At 39.8% G+C, this 19914-nt stretch overlaps 1 protein-coding gene across 1 annotated transcript in view; it reads left to right on the top strand.

Annotated features, from left to right (window-relative positions):
• The first annotated feature begins 1445 nt into the window (after positions 1-1445).
• EIF3H (eukaryotic translation initiation factor 3 subunit H) overlaps positions 1446-19914 on the top strand; it is an 87528-nt gene continuing 69059 nt past the window's right edge. The window contains exons 1-2 of the mRNA XM_041470878.1: positions 1446-1588; positions 19706-19862. Coding sequence (XP_041326812.1) covers positions 1469-1588; positions 19706-19862 — 277 coding nt within the window. The 5' untranslated portion in view covers positions 1446-1468. The remainder of the gene's footprint in view (positions 1589-19705; positions 19863-19914) is intronic.

The raw sequence follows: 19914 nt of genomic DNA, 5'->3' as shown, positions 1-19914 counted from the left end.
TGACCCTTCCCCTCCCCACAGCACTGGTGAGGCCACACCTCAAATCCTGTGCTCAGGTTTAGCCCCTCACTACATGAAGGACATTGAGGGGCTGGAGCGAGTCCTGAGATGGGCAATGGAGCACAGGTCTGATGAGGAGCAGCTGAGGGAGCTGGGGGTGTTTGGCCTGGGGAAAAGGAGGCCCAAGGGGGACCTTGTTGCTCTCTACAGCTCCCTGAAAGTGTTGCCCAAACAGGCTCTTTCAGCCAGTGTGCAAGAGGCCAATCCACACAGAGCTGAGGTATTTGATTTATTTAGAGTTCTGTGCAGAAAGGGGTGCTGGGTGGCAAATCCACAAAGCCAGCACAATGACTACCAAAACTTTTCACTATTTATGCATTTTAGCAAAGGCACTGATGTTCAATCGTTAGGAGTTATTTAGTTCTCTTACTAATTAGTGTTCTATTGGTTAATGCTTCTCATGCTTATCATGTTAATTAGTCTGCATGCTAAGTCCTTTTCTTCCTTTGAGTTTGTGGCTTTCTTGAGTCATGATTTTCCACTGCTGGAATTACTTTTTACCCCACAGGACCTGATGCAGTACAGTTGCTGAGTTGTCCTTATTAATTTCTTCCTTGTCTTGGAGGTTCTGCCAAATGTCCTTGTGGCCCATAAATTCCACAATCTCTGTGTCCACTGCCAGTGGCACATCCTTCTTCCCAAGCTCTTTGTTAAGTTCCTCCTAGGTCTCAGATCACTGAAGCATATCCAGCACTACACCTTAACAAGACAACAAGTATTGTTTCTTTCTAATGCCTGGACATCACTTAGACCTTGTTAGCTGCTATCTAATTCACAGATTAAATCTCTTTTTTTTGTTGATTAGGCTTGAAGGTGTACAAAGAACAAATGTCAAAGAACATTCTTTCTTAAATTTTTTTTTTTTTTTTTACATATTCCACATTTTGAACCCAAAGAAGGTTGTAGCCAGATGGAGGTCGGCCTCATTTCCCAGGTAAATAGCGACAGGATGACAGGAACAGAGGACATGGCCTCAAGCTGTACCAGGGGAGGTTTAGGTTGGGCATCAGGAAAATTTCTTCACAAAAAGGGCGATTAAACACTGGAACGGGCTGCCCAGGGAGTGGAGTCAGCATCGATAGAAGTGTTCAAGAAACGCCTGGACGTGGCACTCAGTGCCATGGCGCAGGTGACAAGGTGGTGTTTGGTCATAGGTTGGACTCGATGATCTTGGCGTTTTTTTCCAAGGTAAATGATTCTGTGGAGAGGAAAGCTGTGGTGGCTGTCCCATGCCGGATGAGCTGGCACAAGGGCCAAGGCCCAAGGCTCTGAGCCGGCACCGCTGCCATGCCGGACCCCGCACCCGTCGCTCCGCGTTCCCGCCCGGGGCCGTTTGGCCGCGCATCGCCCCGGCCGTGCCGCCGCTTCCGGCGTGGCGCGTTTCCCTTTCCGGCCGTGCGGGGCAGCCATGGCGTCGCGCAAGGAAGGCTCGGGCGCTGCCGGCGGCGGCTTCGGCGCCGCCAAGGGCAAAGGCAAAGCCGCCGCCGCGGGAGACTCGGCCGTCAAGCAAGTGCAGATCGACGGGCTGGTGAGCAAAGGGTCCGGGGCCTCTGCGGGCCGGGGGCGGGCGGGGTGGCCGCGTGGAGCCGCCGGCGGGGCCCGTGCGTGGGGCGGTGCCGCGGCGGAGCCTCGTGTCCTGCCGACACCGGCGCTTCTCGAGGGGCAAGAACAACTTCCTATCTCTTCCCAGCTTCCCGGCTGTGGCCGGGCGCCCCGTGCTCATCCCTGGTGAGGGGAGCGGCTCCCGACCTGTGCAAGCAAAGGCAGAGTGATTTGTCTTTAAATGTCCCATTTCATCGTTCAGTTCTGCCGCCCCTGTGCCCGGAGTTGCTATTTGCAGCTTTCCTGCCTCATTCTCATACCACATACACAGAAAATGCCGCAGGTGTAAGAGCTGAGAAGCACGGTGGGGTTTTCCCTCGCCCTTTGTGCTTCTTGCCTTCTCTGTCAGGGCTGCCAGGACCTCCTGCGTTTGCTTAATGAGAAATAAAATAAACTGACGGGGCGAAGTGGCTTAGCAGCGAACAGAGCCACCCTAATACAGACAATCCGTGCAGGGCTAAAGTGGAAGAGCATTTACTAAAGTTGGTTCTTGGCTTTGCTGCTGGATCTTTTTGTGTTGGTTCAGGCCTTAGAGAGCTGGTAATACTGTTAATGACACAAGGAGAAAAAGTTACTTACTAAGGATAGAAGCATTGCTTTTTACTTCAGTAAGGATAGAAACATTGTTTTTTACTTCAGTATCTTTGCCGAGTGTCAGAACACTGCGCAGCTGGAGTGTGAAGAAGAGAGTTGGTGCCCTGGTTATGAGAAAGGAGATCATGGTTTTGAGACAAGCTTTGAAGCCTGCTTGGATTATTAGTGGTAGTCCTCTGCTGTTATCCTGGAGATATACAGTGTAGTAAATATTTGGGAAGACGAAAAATAATTTATTTGTGTGTAGTAGGTCTTGTGAAAGAGGAAATCTGAATTGCATTTTTTCTGCCCTGTTCTGTCCAGCTATCTGTGTGCCTGTGGCTTTGGTGCATGCAGCATTTTCAAGGAGTGGTGAAACCTGACCAGTTGTGAAATGTTCCTAAAAGCCCAGCAGTGGACAGCAGACTGCTCCTGCTGCAGGCTGGTGCTGTACACTTTGATAACAACTGGTAAATTTGCTTTATTTTGCTCCTGATTGCTCCTGTATGTCAGGCATGCAATCTGCTTTGTGAGCTGCTGTTGATTCAGATCAACTGTGATCTGATGCTCTGCTTCTGACAGTCCAGCAAATACTTATGGGGTTTTTTTGTTTGTTTCGTGCTTTTTTCCCCTTCTCCTTGTAATTTCTTCTGGTACAGCACAGTGGTGCCTCTCACATGGAGTCAGTACAGAGGGAGGTGATTTACTGAAAACTGTGAAAGCTTTCAGCTTTCCACCTCCTGAAGAGGTCTCCTAGACAAAGTGTGCTCAGGACATTGGCGTTGGTTCATAAACTTCTGTGGCATCTGTGATGGAGAGAAATGCTGGCATAAATTTGCTTGCTATGCAAACAATGTGAATTCTGATACAAGTCCTTCAAATGTTTTACTGAAATTCTTCTGAAGTGTTTCTGGTACCTCACTGGTTTAAATGTCTTGTCTGCTCTCACAAAGTAACAGCACTTCATCAGTCATCTTGATGATGGCCAGGGTGATTACATGTCAGGAAATCTGAATTCAGGTGGCCATCAGGGGAGCTGGTGATCTCTTTCTCTTCAGTGGTGTCCCATCTCGTGGCAGTGTCACAATTAATCCTTCAGTGGGGCTGCTTTGAAAGCACAGGCATGTTTAGGTAGGTTGCTTTGGAGTCTGAGTGCAGAATAGAAGATGCATCAGTCATCTGTGAGAATGTGAAAGTATGTTTGCAAAGCTTGGTATTTCAGAGGAATAATAAAGTAAAAAAACCCAAAACAACAGTATTTGTAATGAAAAGAACAAGTTCTAAATGTCAGGATGTTACCGTAAAACATAATATGTAATGATGCCGCAATATCTGCTTCTCAGGCCTCTTTTTAAAATCTGGTACAGATCAAGCATTCTGGAGTTAACTTCTTTCTTATTTTAATCTGTTCAATTTCTTAATAAATCAACTTAGATGGAAAATGGATTCCAGTATAGGTGGTCTGATCTTTCTAAGAAATTAAAAAATGCAGGGTGAAAAATAACCCTCCGAAAGTACAGTATAAAATGTGCTTGTCCTTCAGGTGAGATGTAAGAATTCACATATTTGTTTTTGACCATCCTGACAAAAGATCAGATTAAGTGCCATATGTGATATCCTGTTGTCTTTGCTTCCTGTTGTAGAGATGTGAATGGATATTCTATCATGTTTTCTCCTGTCAAGGAGCCCAAAGAGAGCTTGTGTTTACAGCAGTGCACAGGCTTGGGGAAGAGTGACTGGTGGGAAAGAGCCTGGGGGTGCTGGCTGACAGCAGCCAAACATGAGGCAGCACGTGCCCAGGTGTCCAAAAAGACCAGTGGCATCCTGGCCTGGATCAGGAGCAGTGTGGCCAGCAGGACCAGATTGTCCCCCTGTACTGAATGCTGGGGAGGCTTCACCTCAAATCCCATGTTCAGTTTTGGGCTCTTTGCTACAAGGCAGTCGTTGAGGGTCTGGAGCATGTCTGGGGAAGGGTCTGGAGCACAAGTCTGATGAGGAGCAGCTGAGGGAGCTGGGGGTGTTTAGCCTGGAGAAAAGGAGGCTCAGGGGAGATCTTGTCACTCTCTCCAACTCCCTGAAAGGGGGCTGTAGCCGGCTGGGGGTTGGTCTCTTCTCCAAAGTAACCAGTGATGGGACAAGAGGAAATCTCGGGTTGGTACAGGGAAGGTTTAAATTGGATCTTGGGAAAAATTTCTTTACTGAAAATGTGCTTAAATATTGTAACAGGCAGCTCAGGGTGGTGGCATCACCATTCCTCAAAAGTGTGTGAAAAAACATGTAGACATGGCACTTAGATACGTGGTTTCATGGTGAATACTGTGTGGTGGGGTTGGGTTCGTGGTGGAACTTGATGATCTTAGAGATCTTTTCCAACCTAAACAGTTCTCTGATTCTGTGGTTATCAAAAGCTGTCAGAAATAATTGTACAGAAATGCCATAATTTGCTTACCCCTTTTGTTGTTTTTGCAAGAGGTATGGATGGACTCAGGTTTGTTCTATTCTAGAAATTCTTCAGTGGGAAACAGATATTTTGCAATTCAGCTACTAAAATTAATCAGATTTGCTTCACTGATATTATAGTATTTTCGTTCAGTAAGGTGCAATAAATTTCAAACTATCAGCTGATGTATTTTAGTGTATAAGAAATAATTATTCCTTTGAATTATTTTTAGGTTAACGGAAGATTCTAGATTTTCGCCAAGTCTTGGAGACTTCTCTAAAATGCTTCCCTAGTGAAACTTGTAACCCTACTACACTGTCTAAAATTGTACCTGTGGAGGACTTCCTTGGCATATTTATGCATTTCTCATGATGTTAGTGATATCAGGCAGTATAGAAAACTGTGAAGGCAGAAGTGAAGTGGTGTATCATTCAAAGGCATAAGATGTGGTGGGGTAAGTAAGTAGCATTTGTACATGATGAGCATCAAAGTTTGTGTCATTCAGAAATTGAACTAATATCCAAAACCAGATACTCCTTGTGGTGGATTGTGGGTTGTGTCAGACCACTAATATGTGGGTGATGGATATGTGGAAACTTTCTTTTGGAGAATAACAACTGTGGGATGGGAGATGGGGAATTCTTAGCAAGGTGAGTGTGCTGCTAGGCCAGATAAGTGTTATTATTAATCACATTTACCTTCAGAGTAGTTACAAGGGACTATGTTCTTACTGGGAAGGTGTTTCATTCTCTGCAAATCTTCATGAGGTTATTCTAGGAAGGAAGGTAAAATTAGCTAAATTCATCTAACTAAATTCTTATGCTCCAAAATTACTTTTTGTTTTTAAATCTTACCCTTGCATTTATTTACACATTGGAAAAATTACACACCCAGAAATGGTTCTGAAGAACAGTGTTAGCTGACTGAAAAAGGTTTGCTTATACATGGTTCTTTCAAAGTAATAAACTAGATCCTTAGCTCATCCTATAGCACTAATATGTGCATTGCTTTTATCATTTCACTAATGGGGATGATGGTTCCTTTTTTACTCAGCCACTGCATATGATTTCTTTTCATGCATGTCCATTGCACAAAATCTTTACATATTGTAGGAACTAGCAAAAGTTATGTAGGCTTTTCAAAATGCCTGCAGGTTTCTGTTCTTATATCTTCATAACTGCTGATGTGCAAAAGCCTTCATGCTTTTAAATTAGTAACAAATTGCCACTACACCTGAAGATGTCTTTGTAAGTTTGTTTATAGTAAAGACAAACATACATTGGCCAAAACATAAATATGGCAAGAAAATAGTTAGAAATTGTAGGCCTTGTCTGCATGTGTGCACCACCATCACCAGTGGGGCTGTAGTGCCACATTCTCCTGTGTCAGATACAAGTGATTTAATCCAGCATTACATCATCCCTGATTTGGTGATGCTGTAGTGTGCCTAGTACTTTGTGTTCTTGTCTATGGTAAGTAGATATAGAGGATTTATTTATTTATTTATTTACAAAAACATAGAAAAGAATATGTGAGTCTACGTTTTTAAAAACCCCTCACATAATTATAGAATTCTTTTTCAGTAGTTACTCTATTCATAATTGTGATATTTAAGTTGCTTGTGCCTTTTTTTTAGTTGCAATCCATTTTTGCCATAAAGGACTGTATCCTCAGCTGTTTGTAGGGGGGAGCCCTTCAGGATGATATGTTTGACCACAGTAAATGAAATGGTTACTGAACCATGGTTACTGAAAATCAATTTCTAAGACTTTTCTTGCTGATGTTTGTGTAAAGACTTTTAAATTACAACTTTTGACACTATGGAAAGAAAGGAATCAACTTTCATAGTGTTTGAGTAATTTTGTAGTACCGGTGAAGCCTATATTGAACTGGCTGAAATCTGTGACATTTCTTAAGTTGTCAATATTGTGCTTTTCCTAGCATTTCTTGTGTTTCTTTTTTTCTTTCTTTACCCTTTCTGAAGACTTTGCATGAATGCACAGTGGTGGCTTCTGCTTGCTGTTACCTGTAGAGTTTCTTGACGTAGCAGAGTTGTAGAGTAGTATTTTAGGATGTAACATCCTTCAGGCTGTATTGTATGTTGTGTCTTCCAAAGGAGTTAAAATGGAATTTTAAGTTGAAGTTTAATCTTGTTGACTTTTCCTTGACCTGTTTCCCTAAAGAGTTAGATCACATTATGCTGGCTCTGAGAGTTGATGTGTGAATTGAATACTGGCTTGATGTATTCATGGATACTTTGAACCATGGAGAAGACAGAAGAGCTTTGTTCTATATTCTATTAATCTTCATGTGTTAACAATGAGTTACATGAATCTAACCCAGAAGGGAACTTCTGACATATAATCTGTGCTTAAATTCAGAAGAAAAAGCATTAATATGTGCTGGTAAGTTGAAAGGGCAAGAGCCTCCTTGGAATGTAACAATTTTCAGGCTTAGTGAAATTTCTTGAACTGCAGTGGGTAAAGTACCCATATCGTGATGTTCTGAGAATGCAAATTTCAGTGTGTTTTGTCAGTGGATAGGAGTGAATATGTGCTAACAGAGCACAAACTTTAAATGATTTGTAAGAGTGCAGTGGTGCACTCAGCATCTCCTAAGTGTCATGGTAAGTGTACCCTAGTGAGGCATTTAGAACTGGAACATCTGGTATCGCTTCATGCCATGAAACTAGTGTGCTGACAAAAGAAGTTACTCTAAATGTGGAGGTGGCTTAAATGTGTTAGCAGTGTTACACTTCAAGACTTCAAGGGGAAAATCTTCAAAACAGGCTTTTCTTTCTTTAGCTGCATGCAAAGAGAAATAATGTGTTGCCCTCTTCACTGCTGTCACTAGCAGTTAAAATTCTCTGATTTTTGGCCCTCTTATGTGCGTATTGAACTGGTCTCTGGCGTGGTAATTGTGAATTCATAGCTCCTGTGAAAACAGTAGATCGTGCTCTTATGATCCCTATTTCGTTGTGTTGATACTGAGGACAACAGTATTTCCACCAAATATCTTTCAAGTAAATTCCTACCTTTTAGAGATTAAAATGTTGTATCTAAAATGCGGCAGATAATAATCGTTACCTTTTGTCCTGGTTGGTGTTAGCTTTGACTCTGTGTGTTGGGAGGTGACCAATGATGGCTTTGTTGCTGAGGCAGTGCATTATGTCTCCTTGCACACTGAACATTGTTAAATGTTCTCCTTTGATTTTCATTTATTGTAAAAAAATTAGAGCTTTGCAGCTGACATTCAGTGTGGTGTAGGTGAGGGAAGTATACACATAACTGCAGGCCCCCGGGAGAAACCCAGCAGGTGCAGATACTGAAAGGCCCTTGGTGCTGTGTATGAAATGTCTTACAGACTGTATGAAAGGCCTTGTAGGAAGAAGAGCAAACTTTTTTTTTTTTTTTGACCTCTAATCTTTGAAAAAGGGTTATGTATCTTCAACTTATTGTTGCTATAGTATTTTATCGTTAATCTTTCTTTGCCAGAGATATTTTTTGGATATGGTTACTTTTTGGGTGTTGTTTTTCCATATTTACGCACAAGCTAAAAATACCTTCTCAGTGATGGTAAAGTTTTGAGCATGCTTTTCTTTCATGTTATTTTTAATCTTCCAGTATCATTAAGATTGCAGAGATGTGATGCTGGCTTTACCAACAGTGTATAACACTGGCTGTACCAACAGTGTATAATTATGTTACCACGTAATCATATCACCTTAATGGAAAGTAAATTAATTATTAATGTACCAAATGGGAAAAAATTTATCTTATATAATAAATATTCTTGTTAGTATTTTGTATGATTATTCAATAATCTAAAACCAAGACAATAGAGCTTAACTTTGATAATGTCTTTTTTAATGTGCATACACAAAGTTACTTCAGCATAAATGTGGGAATATTTTTGAATGATTTATATATGGATATTTATTTCAGATAAGCATTCTGTTAATTTCTTTTGGTTTTATCAAATTTTATAGTTAATAGACAGGCTTATTTACTCACTGGAGTTTGAAGATATGCCTGAATTTTGCTTTGTGCATGCAATAACAGGCTAATTCTCTTTTGTTAATATTTGGGTTTTTTTCTGGAAAGAGAGTGTTTGGATGTTGCTTTGAGCATGTAAGTCTTGTTGGTCTTTGCCTTTGTTCTGCTCACATGTTGTATCCTGCTTTGCAGTGTGTTTGCTGCACCTCCTTCCTGTTCCTTGCAGCCCATATCTGTGTGAGAAGCAATGTGCGTACCCCTTCCTGTTTAGCAAGTTCTTTGATGTTTAGGAGCTTGGAGGTGTAAATCACTTACCGTTATTTGGGGATTTTTGGTGCATACCTGAGAAAAGTATGGAGTCTGACAAAGTGCTTCATCAATGTAGGGCTGAGTTTTGAGCGCTCAGGTCTTGGGGTTTTTTACTATTACATTATTATCAATGCAAAAAAAATGCCTGTTTTAAAGCTTTTTAAACTTTAGATGAGATGTAGGATATTTACTGCAGCTGTCATCACTCCTTGGAAGCAATTTGAAAGCCATACTGCCTTCTCTATTGGCACTCTCAGTGATAAAATTGGAATGGTTGTTTTTAATCTCTTTGTCACAGTAGCTGTTATTAGAAATGGAACTCTGCTGGAAGTGATTTTCATGTGGCAGTGTTCAGATGATGATACAAAGGCAAATCTCTGTTCGAAAGATGGGAAAGCTGAAGCAATAACTGACGTTCATGGTTTGGGCTTTTTTCTTTTCCCTCAGTTTTGTACTTTTAAGTCAGCAGGAAAACTGAGACTCCATGCAGGCTTGCTTCTCTGGATTGCACTAGCTGTTACTAGGAGGATCTGTCTCTGTTGCAGCCCCTTAGCACATAACCAAGTGTTTGCCAGAAGGGCTGAGTGTTTCAATGTGGAAAAAATCATTGTACAAAAAGTTACAAATTATTAAAATGGTATGGAAGTCATTCCAGTAGGGATTTTACTGGTTACTTGGAAGCATCTGTTGAATGCATATTGAAGTTATGCTTTAAAGACACACCCTAAAACAGCATATTCCAGTTTTATTGTGTGCGGGGTATGTTTTTGGAAAAGATCAGTAGTCTCACAGGAACCTCCACTCCCTCATGCCCATCTAGGTCTGCCTTACTTTACTAATTTTTGAAGGGCAAATAGATAAGGGTAACTGTCTTGCTCTTTTTCTTCAGCTTCAAAATGGTAGCAGTCTGGCACAATCTGATTAAAGAGTAGGCTGTTAAATAAAATTGCTGCTGCTGCTTTTGGCTGTCATCTTTAAACCTTTTTATAGGAAGCTGCTAGAAGTTGATGCTGAAGAAAACCTTATACTTGCAATGCACTCGTCGTGCACCACGAATTTGAACACTGGTGATTCACTAATACACAGAACGTGTATCAACTGTATGTTGAAGGATAAATGTTGAAGGATAAATTCTGGTGTTTTGACCAGAAAATGTTGAAACTGTGCCTGTCTCTACCACTTGTATATGATTTCCATATGTTGTGCTCTGAAGGAGTATATTCCTTAGCTTTCATTCTTGAAATGATGGCTATATTGAATTCATTAAAAATAATAAATATGAATTGTATTGGCAATTTGCAAAAACTGCCTGAAATACTGAATATTTTCAAAAGTTTTTTGTTCAGTGATATTTGGGAAATAGAAGAAATAATATACTAGGTAATCCCGGGGAGATGCTCCATCCCGCTTGCAACCAGCAGAATTTTTGGATGTTAATCTCATCACATCCCTATCTCTGCCTCCTGACAGTGTTCTAATAATGTCTAATGCCCTGCCCTTGCACAATGAGGTCCTGGGGCTGTCTTAGGGAAGTGTTTCTATAAGGAAGAGATTCTGCAGTGCCCGTGGCCTTGATGGTTTCCATGGGAATGTGCATGAATCCATGTGCTGTGAAATGCGTTATGAAACTTTGTATTGCAGAGAGCTACGTTTTACCAGCCTGTGAACACAGCAATGGGGAGTTTCAATGCACATGTAATGGTGCATTTTTACTTACATTGAGGCAATATTAAAGTGTGCTAATGGCTTGTGATTAACCCTGGAGATGGCTGTTAAGCTAAACTGCTGTAAAACTCAGATGTTGTGGGACAAAAATGAAGAAGAGATTGGTCTATTTGGTAACACACCTTGATTAACATTCAGTATTTTTCTGTTTTAATAACCTTTGCTTTTCTCCTCTATTTAATTAGTTTTTCCTTTGATGTGCTGCAGTTTGTGTTTAACTGCTTCCTTTTGCAAGAACAAGCAGCTCACTTCGACGTGAGTAAATAAATGACTTAAACAGATATTTCATGTTACCTACAAGACATTAGCTGATGAATGTAAAATCCTGGCAGAGTCAAGGAAAACCACAGCCTATGAAAACCCAACACGCCTCTAGCCAAAACCCAGTAATCTTCCCTTGTAGTGTTGAACTTGTGCACAAACAGGCTTGGTGTCTGTACTATTTCAGTTCTTCGGTCTGAACTCCACCTACTTGTGGAGTCTTGTCTCAGTTTGTCTATTCCATTTTATATTTTGGATATTAACCAGTTTTAGTTCTAGGTTTTGAGAAATGGTCTCTTTCATGTTCTGTGTCTGGTTTTACATGAAATCAGTGATTTTTGTAATTAGAAGTAGCTTTTTTGTAGGCTATGATTTTTTAAAAAATCTTTGTGACTTTGAAAGTGTCCCAGTAATAGAATGAGAGAGCAGCTAACCCATGTTTGCAGCAGCTAAGCTTGCTTCCAGTGAGTGAATAGCCTGTGTGTCAATCACTTGGCAGTGTCTGTAGGAATCTGGGCTTGCACTGTGGGAACAACCACCTTGACTGGAAGTGAGGTGCTGTTGGAAGGTGCAGCCAGGCTGTGTCACTGTAAGGAGGCCCCCTTTTTGTGAGAATGGTTTTCCCTCTTGCTATTAGGGAAATTCTAGAGCTCTTGAGTCACAGCAGTTTGGAAGTAATTCTTCTTAAAAATAGAAATAAAGCAACTGAAGGAGCTGGTACTTTAAAAGTGTTTTCTGTGGGGTATTTTGGTGGTAGTTGAAGCTTTGCTTGCAGTTTGTGTTGAGTGTGCTGCTGAGCTACACATAAACTATGCAAGAGTGTTCAGAAAGTGAAAAATGAAGAGAATGTCTACTTTTTCTAGACTAAGCTTCAGGGTAAGCAAGGTACAGCTTTTTCAGCCATGCCCCAAACAGTGCACATAAGCAGTTAGTGTTCAGGAAGAGCTGATAAAATGCCTCTTAGCCAGTCACTGACTAAAAATTGTGCTTTGTCAACCACTTAATGAAATTAAGTGACAAGGGATGTTATATCTGGCTTATTGCTGTATATGGATATTATCGCCTTCTTTATCCTGTTGGAAAAAGCCCCTAACCAAATGCTGAAGGAAAGTAAGATGGCTATAAGCAAGAGGTAGTCTGGAAAACCATCTAGATTCCTGTAATTACCAGGGGAAATGGTTCCTTAACCAAGCAGAAGTGACAGAAAAGACTTGTTACATCAATAATCTGTTATGATTTGGGTAGTTTTCTTTAGCCTCATGTACATGTTGTGGAGCAGAAGGGTTACTAATATTCCCTCTTGCAGTTAAATCATTTCAAGTCTTGAGGTTTACAAACTAAGCAAGTGTTATGTACTAAGATGTCATAAGACATCTAGGGAACAAGAAGCTTTGGACGCTTCTCCTGTGCTTCCTAATATTCAAAAATATTAATGTAGTCATCCCCCCATAGTTCAAGATGGACAGTTTTCCATTCCATTTAATGTGGCTTTCCAGAGTGGTTTGATCCTGAGGACCTACATGAGACAAAATTGACAGACTCCTATAATTTATAATTTCAGTGTGAAAATACGTGTAGCATCCTCTGCTTGAGTCCCGCCTCAGATCATTGCACATTGTTCATTGATGGTGAATTTAGGCTCAGCTCCAAGAAACTCAGCTCTGCTTGTGTCAAAAGGATATTTTGATATTTGCACCCATGTGAGATGGTATGAAATTGCATGCATTGTTCTGTTATGCTCCTATATAATTATTGTTTTTAAGCCCCAAATTTTTGTCAAGTTCACAAATAAGATTTTAACATCTGATGTTGAATTAGCTGTTGAGTGGCATAAAATGTAAGCTTACTATTCCAAGAACTGTATTTACAAAGACTTGGTAATTGTTGCTGTTTAGGCCCTAGCAAGTCAAGATAAAGGTAAATTATTGCAGGGCGTTTGAGGTCTTCTGTCCAAAGGATGACTGCTACACTTAGAACAGTGAGGGCTAAGGCTTGTTATTTCTGAAGCTGATGTTCAGAACAACATTTTTTTCTGAAGTTACCTTGCTTTTAAGTCTACTCAGTCTTGCCCTTTTCAACAGAATGTTTAGATTTAGTAGGTTTTGATTACTTCCCAGGGAATTAATTTTTTTTTTTTTGGCCACTAAACATAGTTAGAACTGAAGATATCTGCCAAAATAATTACTTTAAGATGTTGAAGGTCTTAATGGACAATTATTTTCAAAATTTTTTTCTTTTACTTCTTCTGAGATAAAATTGGTCTAACAGCTTTAAGAACTTTTATTCCAAGGTTAATTATGAAGAAAAAAGAAAAAAATGTCTAGACATCCGTCATGTCAGGAATGGTCAAAAATGCAGTCCTGTTCAAGAAGAGAATCTAGAAAAATTCAAAGATCTCTGCAAATAAGCTGGAATATGCATTTAATATGAATTCTGTGTTTATCAGTAAAAATTGTCATACTTCTTGAGATTAGTATAACATGCAGAATTCAGTTTCACCTCTAATCTTTAGTTTCATACAGTGGTTTGGGTTGCAAAGGACCTTAAGAATCATCTACTTCCAGCCCCTCTGTCATGGGCAGAGAAACCTTTCACAAGACCCGGTTGCTCAGAGCTCCATCCAGTCTAGCATTGAACAACTTCAGGGATGGGGCATCCACTGCTTCTCTGGGCACTCTGCCAGCGCCTCACCATCCTCACAGTTAAGGATTTTTTTCTAATATCTGATCTAGAACCACTTTAAGTTTGAAGCCATTCCCCCTTGTCCTGTCTTGTACATGCTCTTGTAAATCCTCTCCATTATCCTTGTAGGCTTCCTGCAGGTGCTGGGAGGCCACAGTCAGGTCAACCCAAGGCCTTTTTTTCCAGGCTGAACAAGCCCAAATCTCTCAGCTTTTCCTCATAGGAGAGGTGTTCCATCCCTCTGATCAACTTGGTGGCTTCCTCTGGATTCTCTCCAGCAGGTCTGTGGCCTTCCTGCTTTGAGGAGTCCAGAGCCGGACACAGCACTGAAGGATCTCATGAGAGTGGAGTAGAAGGGGCACAGTCACCTGCTCAACCTGCTGCCCACACTGCCTTGGATGCAGCCCAGGACCCATTTGGCTTTCTGGCCTGTGAGTGCACATTGCCAGCTCATGTCCAGCCTCACATCCAGCAGCACCCCCAAGTGCTGCTGGGCAGGGCTGCTCTCCATGCATTCATCCCACAGCCTGTGCTGGTTCTGGGGGCTGCTCTGACCCAGGTGCAGCACCTTGCCCTTGCTCTTGCAAAATCTTATGCAGTTCCTGTAGCCTACTTCTTGAGCTTGTCCAGGTCCCTCTGGATGGCATTCTGTCCTTCAGGACTGTCAACCACACAACTCAGCTTGGTGGTGGACTCATGCCATGACTTTATGTGGTGGCAAGTCTTGTGCCATGAGGGTTCATATCCAACAGCTATGAGACCAGGGTATCAACCTCTTACTTCTGACATTATCTGTCACAGTGCTTTCTAGAACGCATTTCTGTGGACTGCACTGATTAAGGTGGAATTTTTGATGTGTGTCTATAAACATCTGTCTCCTTAATCATCTGGAAGAGTGCGTCATGTGTATCAGACATATGTTCTCTTAATGTTAATCGTTGCAGTAATATCTTTAATTTACTTCAGAGTTGCTTTTCTCCTGGCAGGAAAGTTGAGAGTCTCTGTTATTGTCTTATCAAATGGTGCTGTAGCCAGGAGACAAATCATCTCAAGGCAAGTTTTTTTGGTCAGCTTCCAGAACTTGTCTTTTGTAACTGTAGGATAAGCACTTATCTGTAGTTTGTAAAAACCTCATCTGGAACTATTAAAATGTTAACGTTACTCATGTTTCATGATATCTAGTTTTTTTTGTATTTTTTTCCAAGTCTTTGTTTAAAAACAAAGCCATTCCATGCTTACTTGAGGATTTCTGAACTGTTTAATTAAATTTCATTTTTGCATAGCTAATTGGTTGTTTCAGCACACCACCAGTTGTAAATTTGCTTTTGGTGTAGGGTTACCTGGGGAAGGAGACATGGCCACTAAATTAGAGTAAAATGTGGTATGTCTTCATGTGGATATTTATTACTAAACAGTTCAACTCTTTATCCAGAGGTAGCATATATGCATTTTATGTGTATCAAGAAGATGTTGATTCCAGGCAACTTTTAAGGTTAACACGATTACCTGAGTCATTGTTAGTAATGACTGACGTTGTGATCTATCCGTTTACAAAGCTGCATTATCAGTTCTCTCTTGAATTTGGTTTATGCTAGGAGTTTAAGTAAAATTGCTTGTGCTGAAACACTCATATAAAAGTTCATGGTTTGACTTCTAAGGGTTTGTATGGAGAAGGCAACAAATGTGATATGGATGTATTCAAAGTGTATCACGCATTATTAGCAGTCGTAGCTTTCGAGCCCCTTTTGCCAAGCTAGCTGTTGATCACTGTTGCAGTAGTGTTAAGTACTGCAGCAGTGAGAGGATGTGAGCGTTGTGGCACCTTCCACGTTAGTGCTGAAACCAGCTACGTAAGGCAGACTTGTTCAGACTCTCTCCCCATCCTCTTCCCCAGATAATGGCAATTGGTGCTAGTGGTTGTGACCACAAAGCTTTCTTGGGTGGGAAAAAACGTTAAGCATTTAAAAAGATATAAATACTTAATTTAAGACTGTAGATCAGTGTGCTACATCATGTATTCATTGGACTAACAGAAGCTCTCTCTTGTTTGATTTCACATGTGCAAGACATGGCACAGGTACTGGAAATCTGGTTTCAATGTGGTGACATTCAGCTCTGGAACACTGCCGTAAATGAATCCTCAGTGCTTTGATTTGCTGTTGTTTCCCTTTAGATAAATGCAGAAATGTGCATCTTGGTATATTCATGTCCCTACAGTGGGATCTTCACAGAATCTCCCCTCAAAGGCTCATGATACTTCAGCTGTGGGTTCATGTTACATGTATTTCTGTAGAGAGGTACAAACTTTTGAAATTAACAACTATGATGTCGGGATGTAGCCCAATTTAAAATTTGGCAGTATGCAGTTAAAACATGTATCTTTGATGTTCTTAACAGTTTCAGAATGGCTTTTAATTTTTTTATAATTTTTTTTAGTTTGACTTGATTCTTAATGTTTGAGCAGTGCTTTCAAGATTTGGAGATTAGAAGCACTGCAGAATTGCAAAGGGTTTTTTTTTTTTGTTTTTGTTTTTTTTTTGTTTTTTGGTTTTTTTTGGGTTTTTTTTTTTTTTTTTTTTTAATTGAGGATTAATGGTCATTAAAATCTGACAAGTGGCTGCTCCAAGTGATTAAATTACTTCGGTGTTTTGAACACTAAATTTACAAGGCTGGTGGACTCTTGAGTTTTATTTAGGAATTACTTGTATATCCTTTTTTAAAGAGTCATTATGTACCTGAATATTTCTCACATGCTGGTTTACTAAATCGTGCTGCACATGATTATTGACTTCTGTTCAGGGTATTGGAGTTTAAAAATCTGAGGGGTTTTTTGTTATTTGATACATTTTCTCCTTAAAAATGTAACCTTTCCTGGCTGGCCAGCTGCATTGCTTTAGTAACAGCAGCAGTTGAAATGGTTTGGTTTGGCTGCTGTTAATTTTGTGTAGCTATGGCATAGCAGTGAAGGGTCTACATGTATTTAAAAACAATCATAGCTTGTACAAAGGAGCAATATCTCCTATTAGGGGAATAATTGGATGGGAATTATAAATGGTATTTGGAAGGTGAATTAGCATTGACTGAAAGATGCTTATACTGGTGTTCATTCAGATTTCTTTGGAATTTTTTTTAAAGTGTTAATTTGGAAAAACTGATACTTTTCAATGTGCTGTGTTACTTGCATTATTTATATTAACACTTACTACATTTATTTTCAGACCAATATAACTACTCTGATTCTGTTCCGATGCTTCACAAACATAACATCCTTTTGTTTTAGGAATGCTTAGATAAAAGTTAGTGCTCATTTTTCTTGGGTATATGTGGTTTATTCAGTATGAAGTATTGGTTTGTGCATTCAGTCAGAAATGTCATGGCAGTGGTGTTTGCATGGTGATCTGCTTTTCCTGCTGTATCTAGACTAGCAAACAAATGGAAATTACATTTTTAGTGTTGTAGCTATGTAATTACTAGAGAAATAGTTCTGCTTTACACCTGCAGGTCTGTTTTTAGTACTGAAACACAAGTTTCAGAGCACATTTCCTGCTTGGTCATATGGTAGTGTTTTGGTGGCAGGTTTTTCAATCTGAGTTGAAGAGTCTGCTGTACAAAAGACTGATGTCTTGTGTGTGTAAATAAAACTGTCCAGAACAAAGACCAAAATGAAAATAAAAATCCTCTGTCATTGGATGCATCTTTTTATAAGCCATTTCGGTAGCTAATGTATTTTCCAGTGCAGTCATAAACACACTGCAGTGTCCTAATGGTTGTGAAATTTGGAGTATTGAGTTCATGAACTTCTCTGCTCCCTTTCTCAGACTCTGTTGGAAAACAAGGTTGCAGGTAGGCTTAAATCCCTAAGGTCTCTATCTCCCTGGATAATGTCTGCTCTGGTCTTCAGGCTGGAGATTGAAAAGTGTAGGCTTGTGTAATAACTTCATTGTGTATTGGAGTATTTGGTTAACATCTAAGAGTTTTGAACTCCTAGCTTTCTTTCTCCAAAAAATCATTGATACTCTGTGACAGCCCATGCTTGTTTCATTTGTGACTGCTTTCTGTGAGCAATTATCATCAGAAACGCTGCAGCAAATTGGCATTGTATCACAAATGCTCCTGGAATGAAATCAAACAGGCAAATAGTACTCACATTTACAGGGACAGTCAGTATGCATAAGAGCTCAAGAGAAAATGAGAAAAATACTGGAAAAGGTGAAGCTTACAAGACTGTAAAGCTGCTGAGAATAGTTGTATAGTAGACAGCTGAGTATACTCTGTGCTGTATTCTGGCAGGGTAGTTATGGGTGCCGTGACTGTGGAAGACAGGGCTTATGGCAAATACATGATAAACCTTAGCTGTACACTAAATGCAAGTTGAATATGATTTATGTGCTGACTCTGTGGTACATTAATCTGCTATGTCCAGCTGACCTCAAACTGGTGGTTGCTGTACTGTTGCCATCACTGTTAAGTACTGCTTCACTGCCCACTGATCTTAATTTCCTTATTGTTTTCCCATGAAATAAGATGTAGATAACCAAAGTATCTGTTTGTATCTCTGCTCTGTAGACCTATTTTAGCAAATTGAATAAAAAGGTGTGTCTGCAAAGGATTTGAGATGTGAATGAGTATTGGAGTGAAATGTTGCTTTCTGTCTATGATTGAGAAGCTTCAATGCAAGTATATCTAGATTGAAGAGGAAGCACAAATGAGTGATACTGTAAATAAACAAGGAATTAGAGAGTGTTAGTCCAGTCTGGTACTGAAATGCATCTCAGTTGGAAATTTGGAAATGGGTATTTCTTTTCAGTTTTACCCTCTCTGCCCTGCCTCCAAGTATGAAGCTAGTTTTCCCATTTTAGCCCAAGAAAGCAGTGTATTTGAGAAATAATTTCTCTTCTACTCTCCTTTTTCTTTCATTTAATCTGTATTGTGGTACTTCAGTACATTAATGATGTTTTACAAAAAGTAACATCTACTAATCAACAAAGGTGAAAGCTAGGGACAAATATATATTCCTGATGTCTAAGTATGAGCTTAACTTCCTTTTTTTTCCCCCGTCCCCTGTGGAATGTTCACTAAAAGCCAGTACTTGGCTGTACAAAGTCTGTTCTAAGGGCGGTTGATCTGAAATTGACTAAACTAGTTTGTTTGCCAGCAGATTTTAAAGTAGTATTGCTTTAATGAAAACAATCATCAGACATTTTCTGTTGAATTTTGAATGGATGGATTAGGGTTTAGTAAAACAAACCTCTTACAATGGAGAAAGCATAAGTTCTTTCAAGTCAATGTTTGTGGTTAGTGTCTTACCTTATTGTAGCTCTTGTCAAGTATAAAATGTTATTCAAGTATGAAGTGTTGCTAGCAAACGAATGACTGACTATTTTTGAGTGGTTTTGTTCATACTGTTCCAATTTACAGTATCATCTCATAAGAATTATTCATTGTAGAGTTCAAATTTAAGGAAGGAAGTGGAAATTATGTTGTTAAAAATATTACGAGTAATTTGTGCATATTTTTTTCTTTTATCATTGATTTCCCTTAAATACCCTATGATATGCCATTCACGTTATATAACTTGAACTATCATCTGATGAAAAACTGCTGTGAGATGTACTTTAGAAGATTAATGCAATTGAAATTTGATGGGATCTGCACCTTTTAAAAAATTCCTACCAGTTTCTGCATATTTTTTAAAGATGTTTTGTTAGTTTCATGTGCACAGTGTCCCTCAAGAGGGGTCTTATTGGACCTTCAAGATACTGTTAAAAGCTCACAGTTAAAGCAACAAGCTAAAGTAAAAAGGATCAATATTTCATTTTAGAATGGTGTTTCAGAAAATTGGTTTAGAACTGCATTTTGATGGTTTATTTAATGGTCTTGTTTTTTCCCTGTAATATTAGTATGGCTGGCTGTTCCTCAAACTGTATTAAAATTGATGGTGCTTAAGCTCACTTGGTTTGCAGCTCTAAACCATGCAACAAATTTAAAATTCCATATACATAGTTTGAGGACAAAAATAATGCATTGCATGTTATGATTTTATTGTTTTATATTCTAGGTTGTGTTAAAGATCATTAAACATTACCAAGAAGAAGGACAGGGGAATGAAGTGGTCCAAGGCGTGCTGCTGGGTCTTGTGGTGGATGACAGACTGGAAATCACGAATTGCTTCCCTTTCCCTCAACATACGGAAGATGATGCAGACTTTGATGAAGGTAATACTTAGAGTTTTGTAAAACTTAGACTAAAAAAACGATCTGTATGGGC

The sequence above is a fragment of the Pyrgilauda ruficollis genome, unplaced genomic scaffold, assembly GCF_017590135.1.
Source record: "Pyrgilauda ruficollis isolate IOZ18807 unplaced genomic scaffold, ASM1759013v1 scaffold25, whole genome shotgun sequence".
In the NCBI taxonomy this organism is placed as follows: Eukaryota; Metazoa; Chordata; class Aves; order Passeriformes; family Passeridae; genus Pyrgilauda; species Pyrgilauda ruficollis.
The sequence above is the reverse complement of the archived record's forward strand: the minus strand, read 5'-3'. Positions and strand labels throughout refer to the sequence as shown.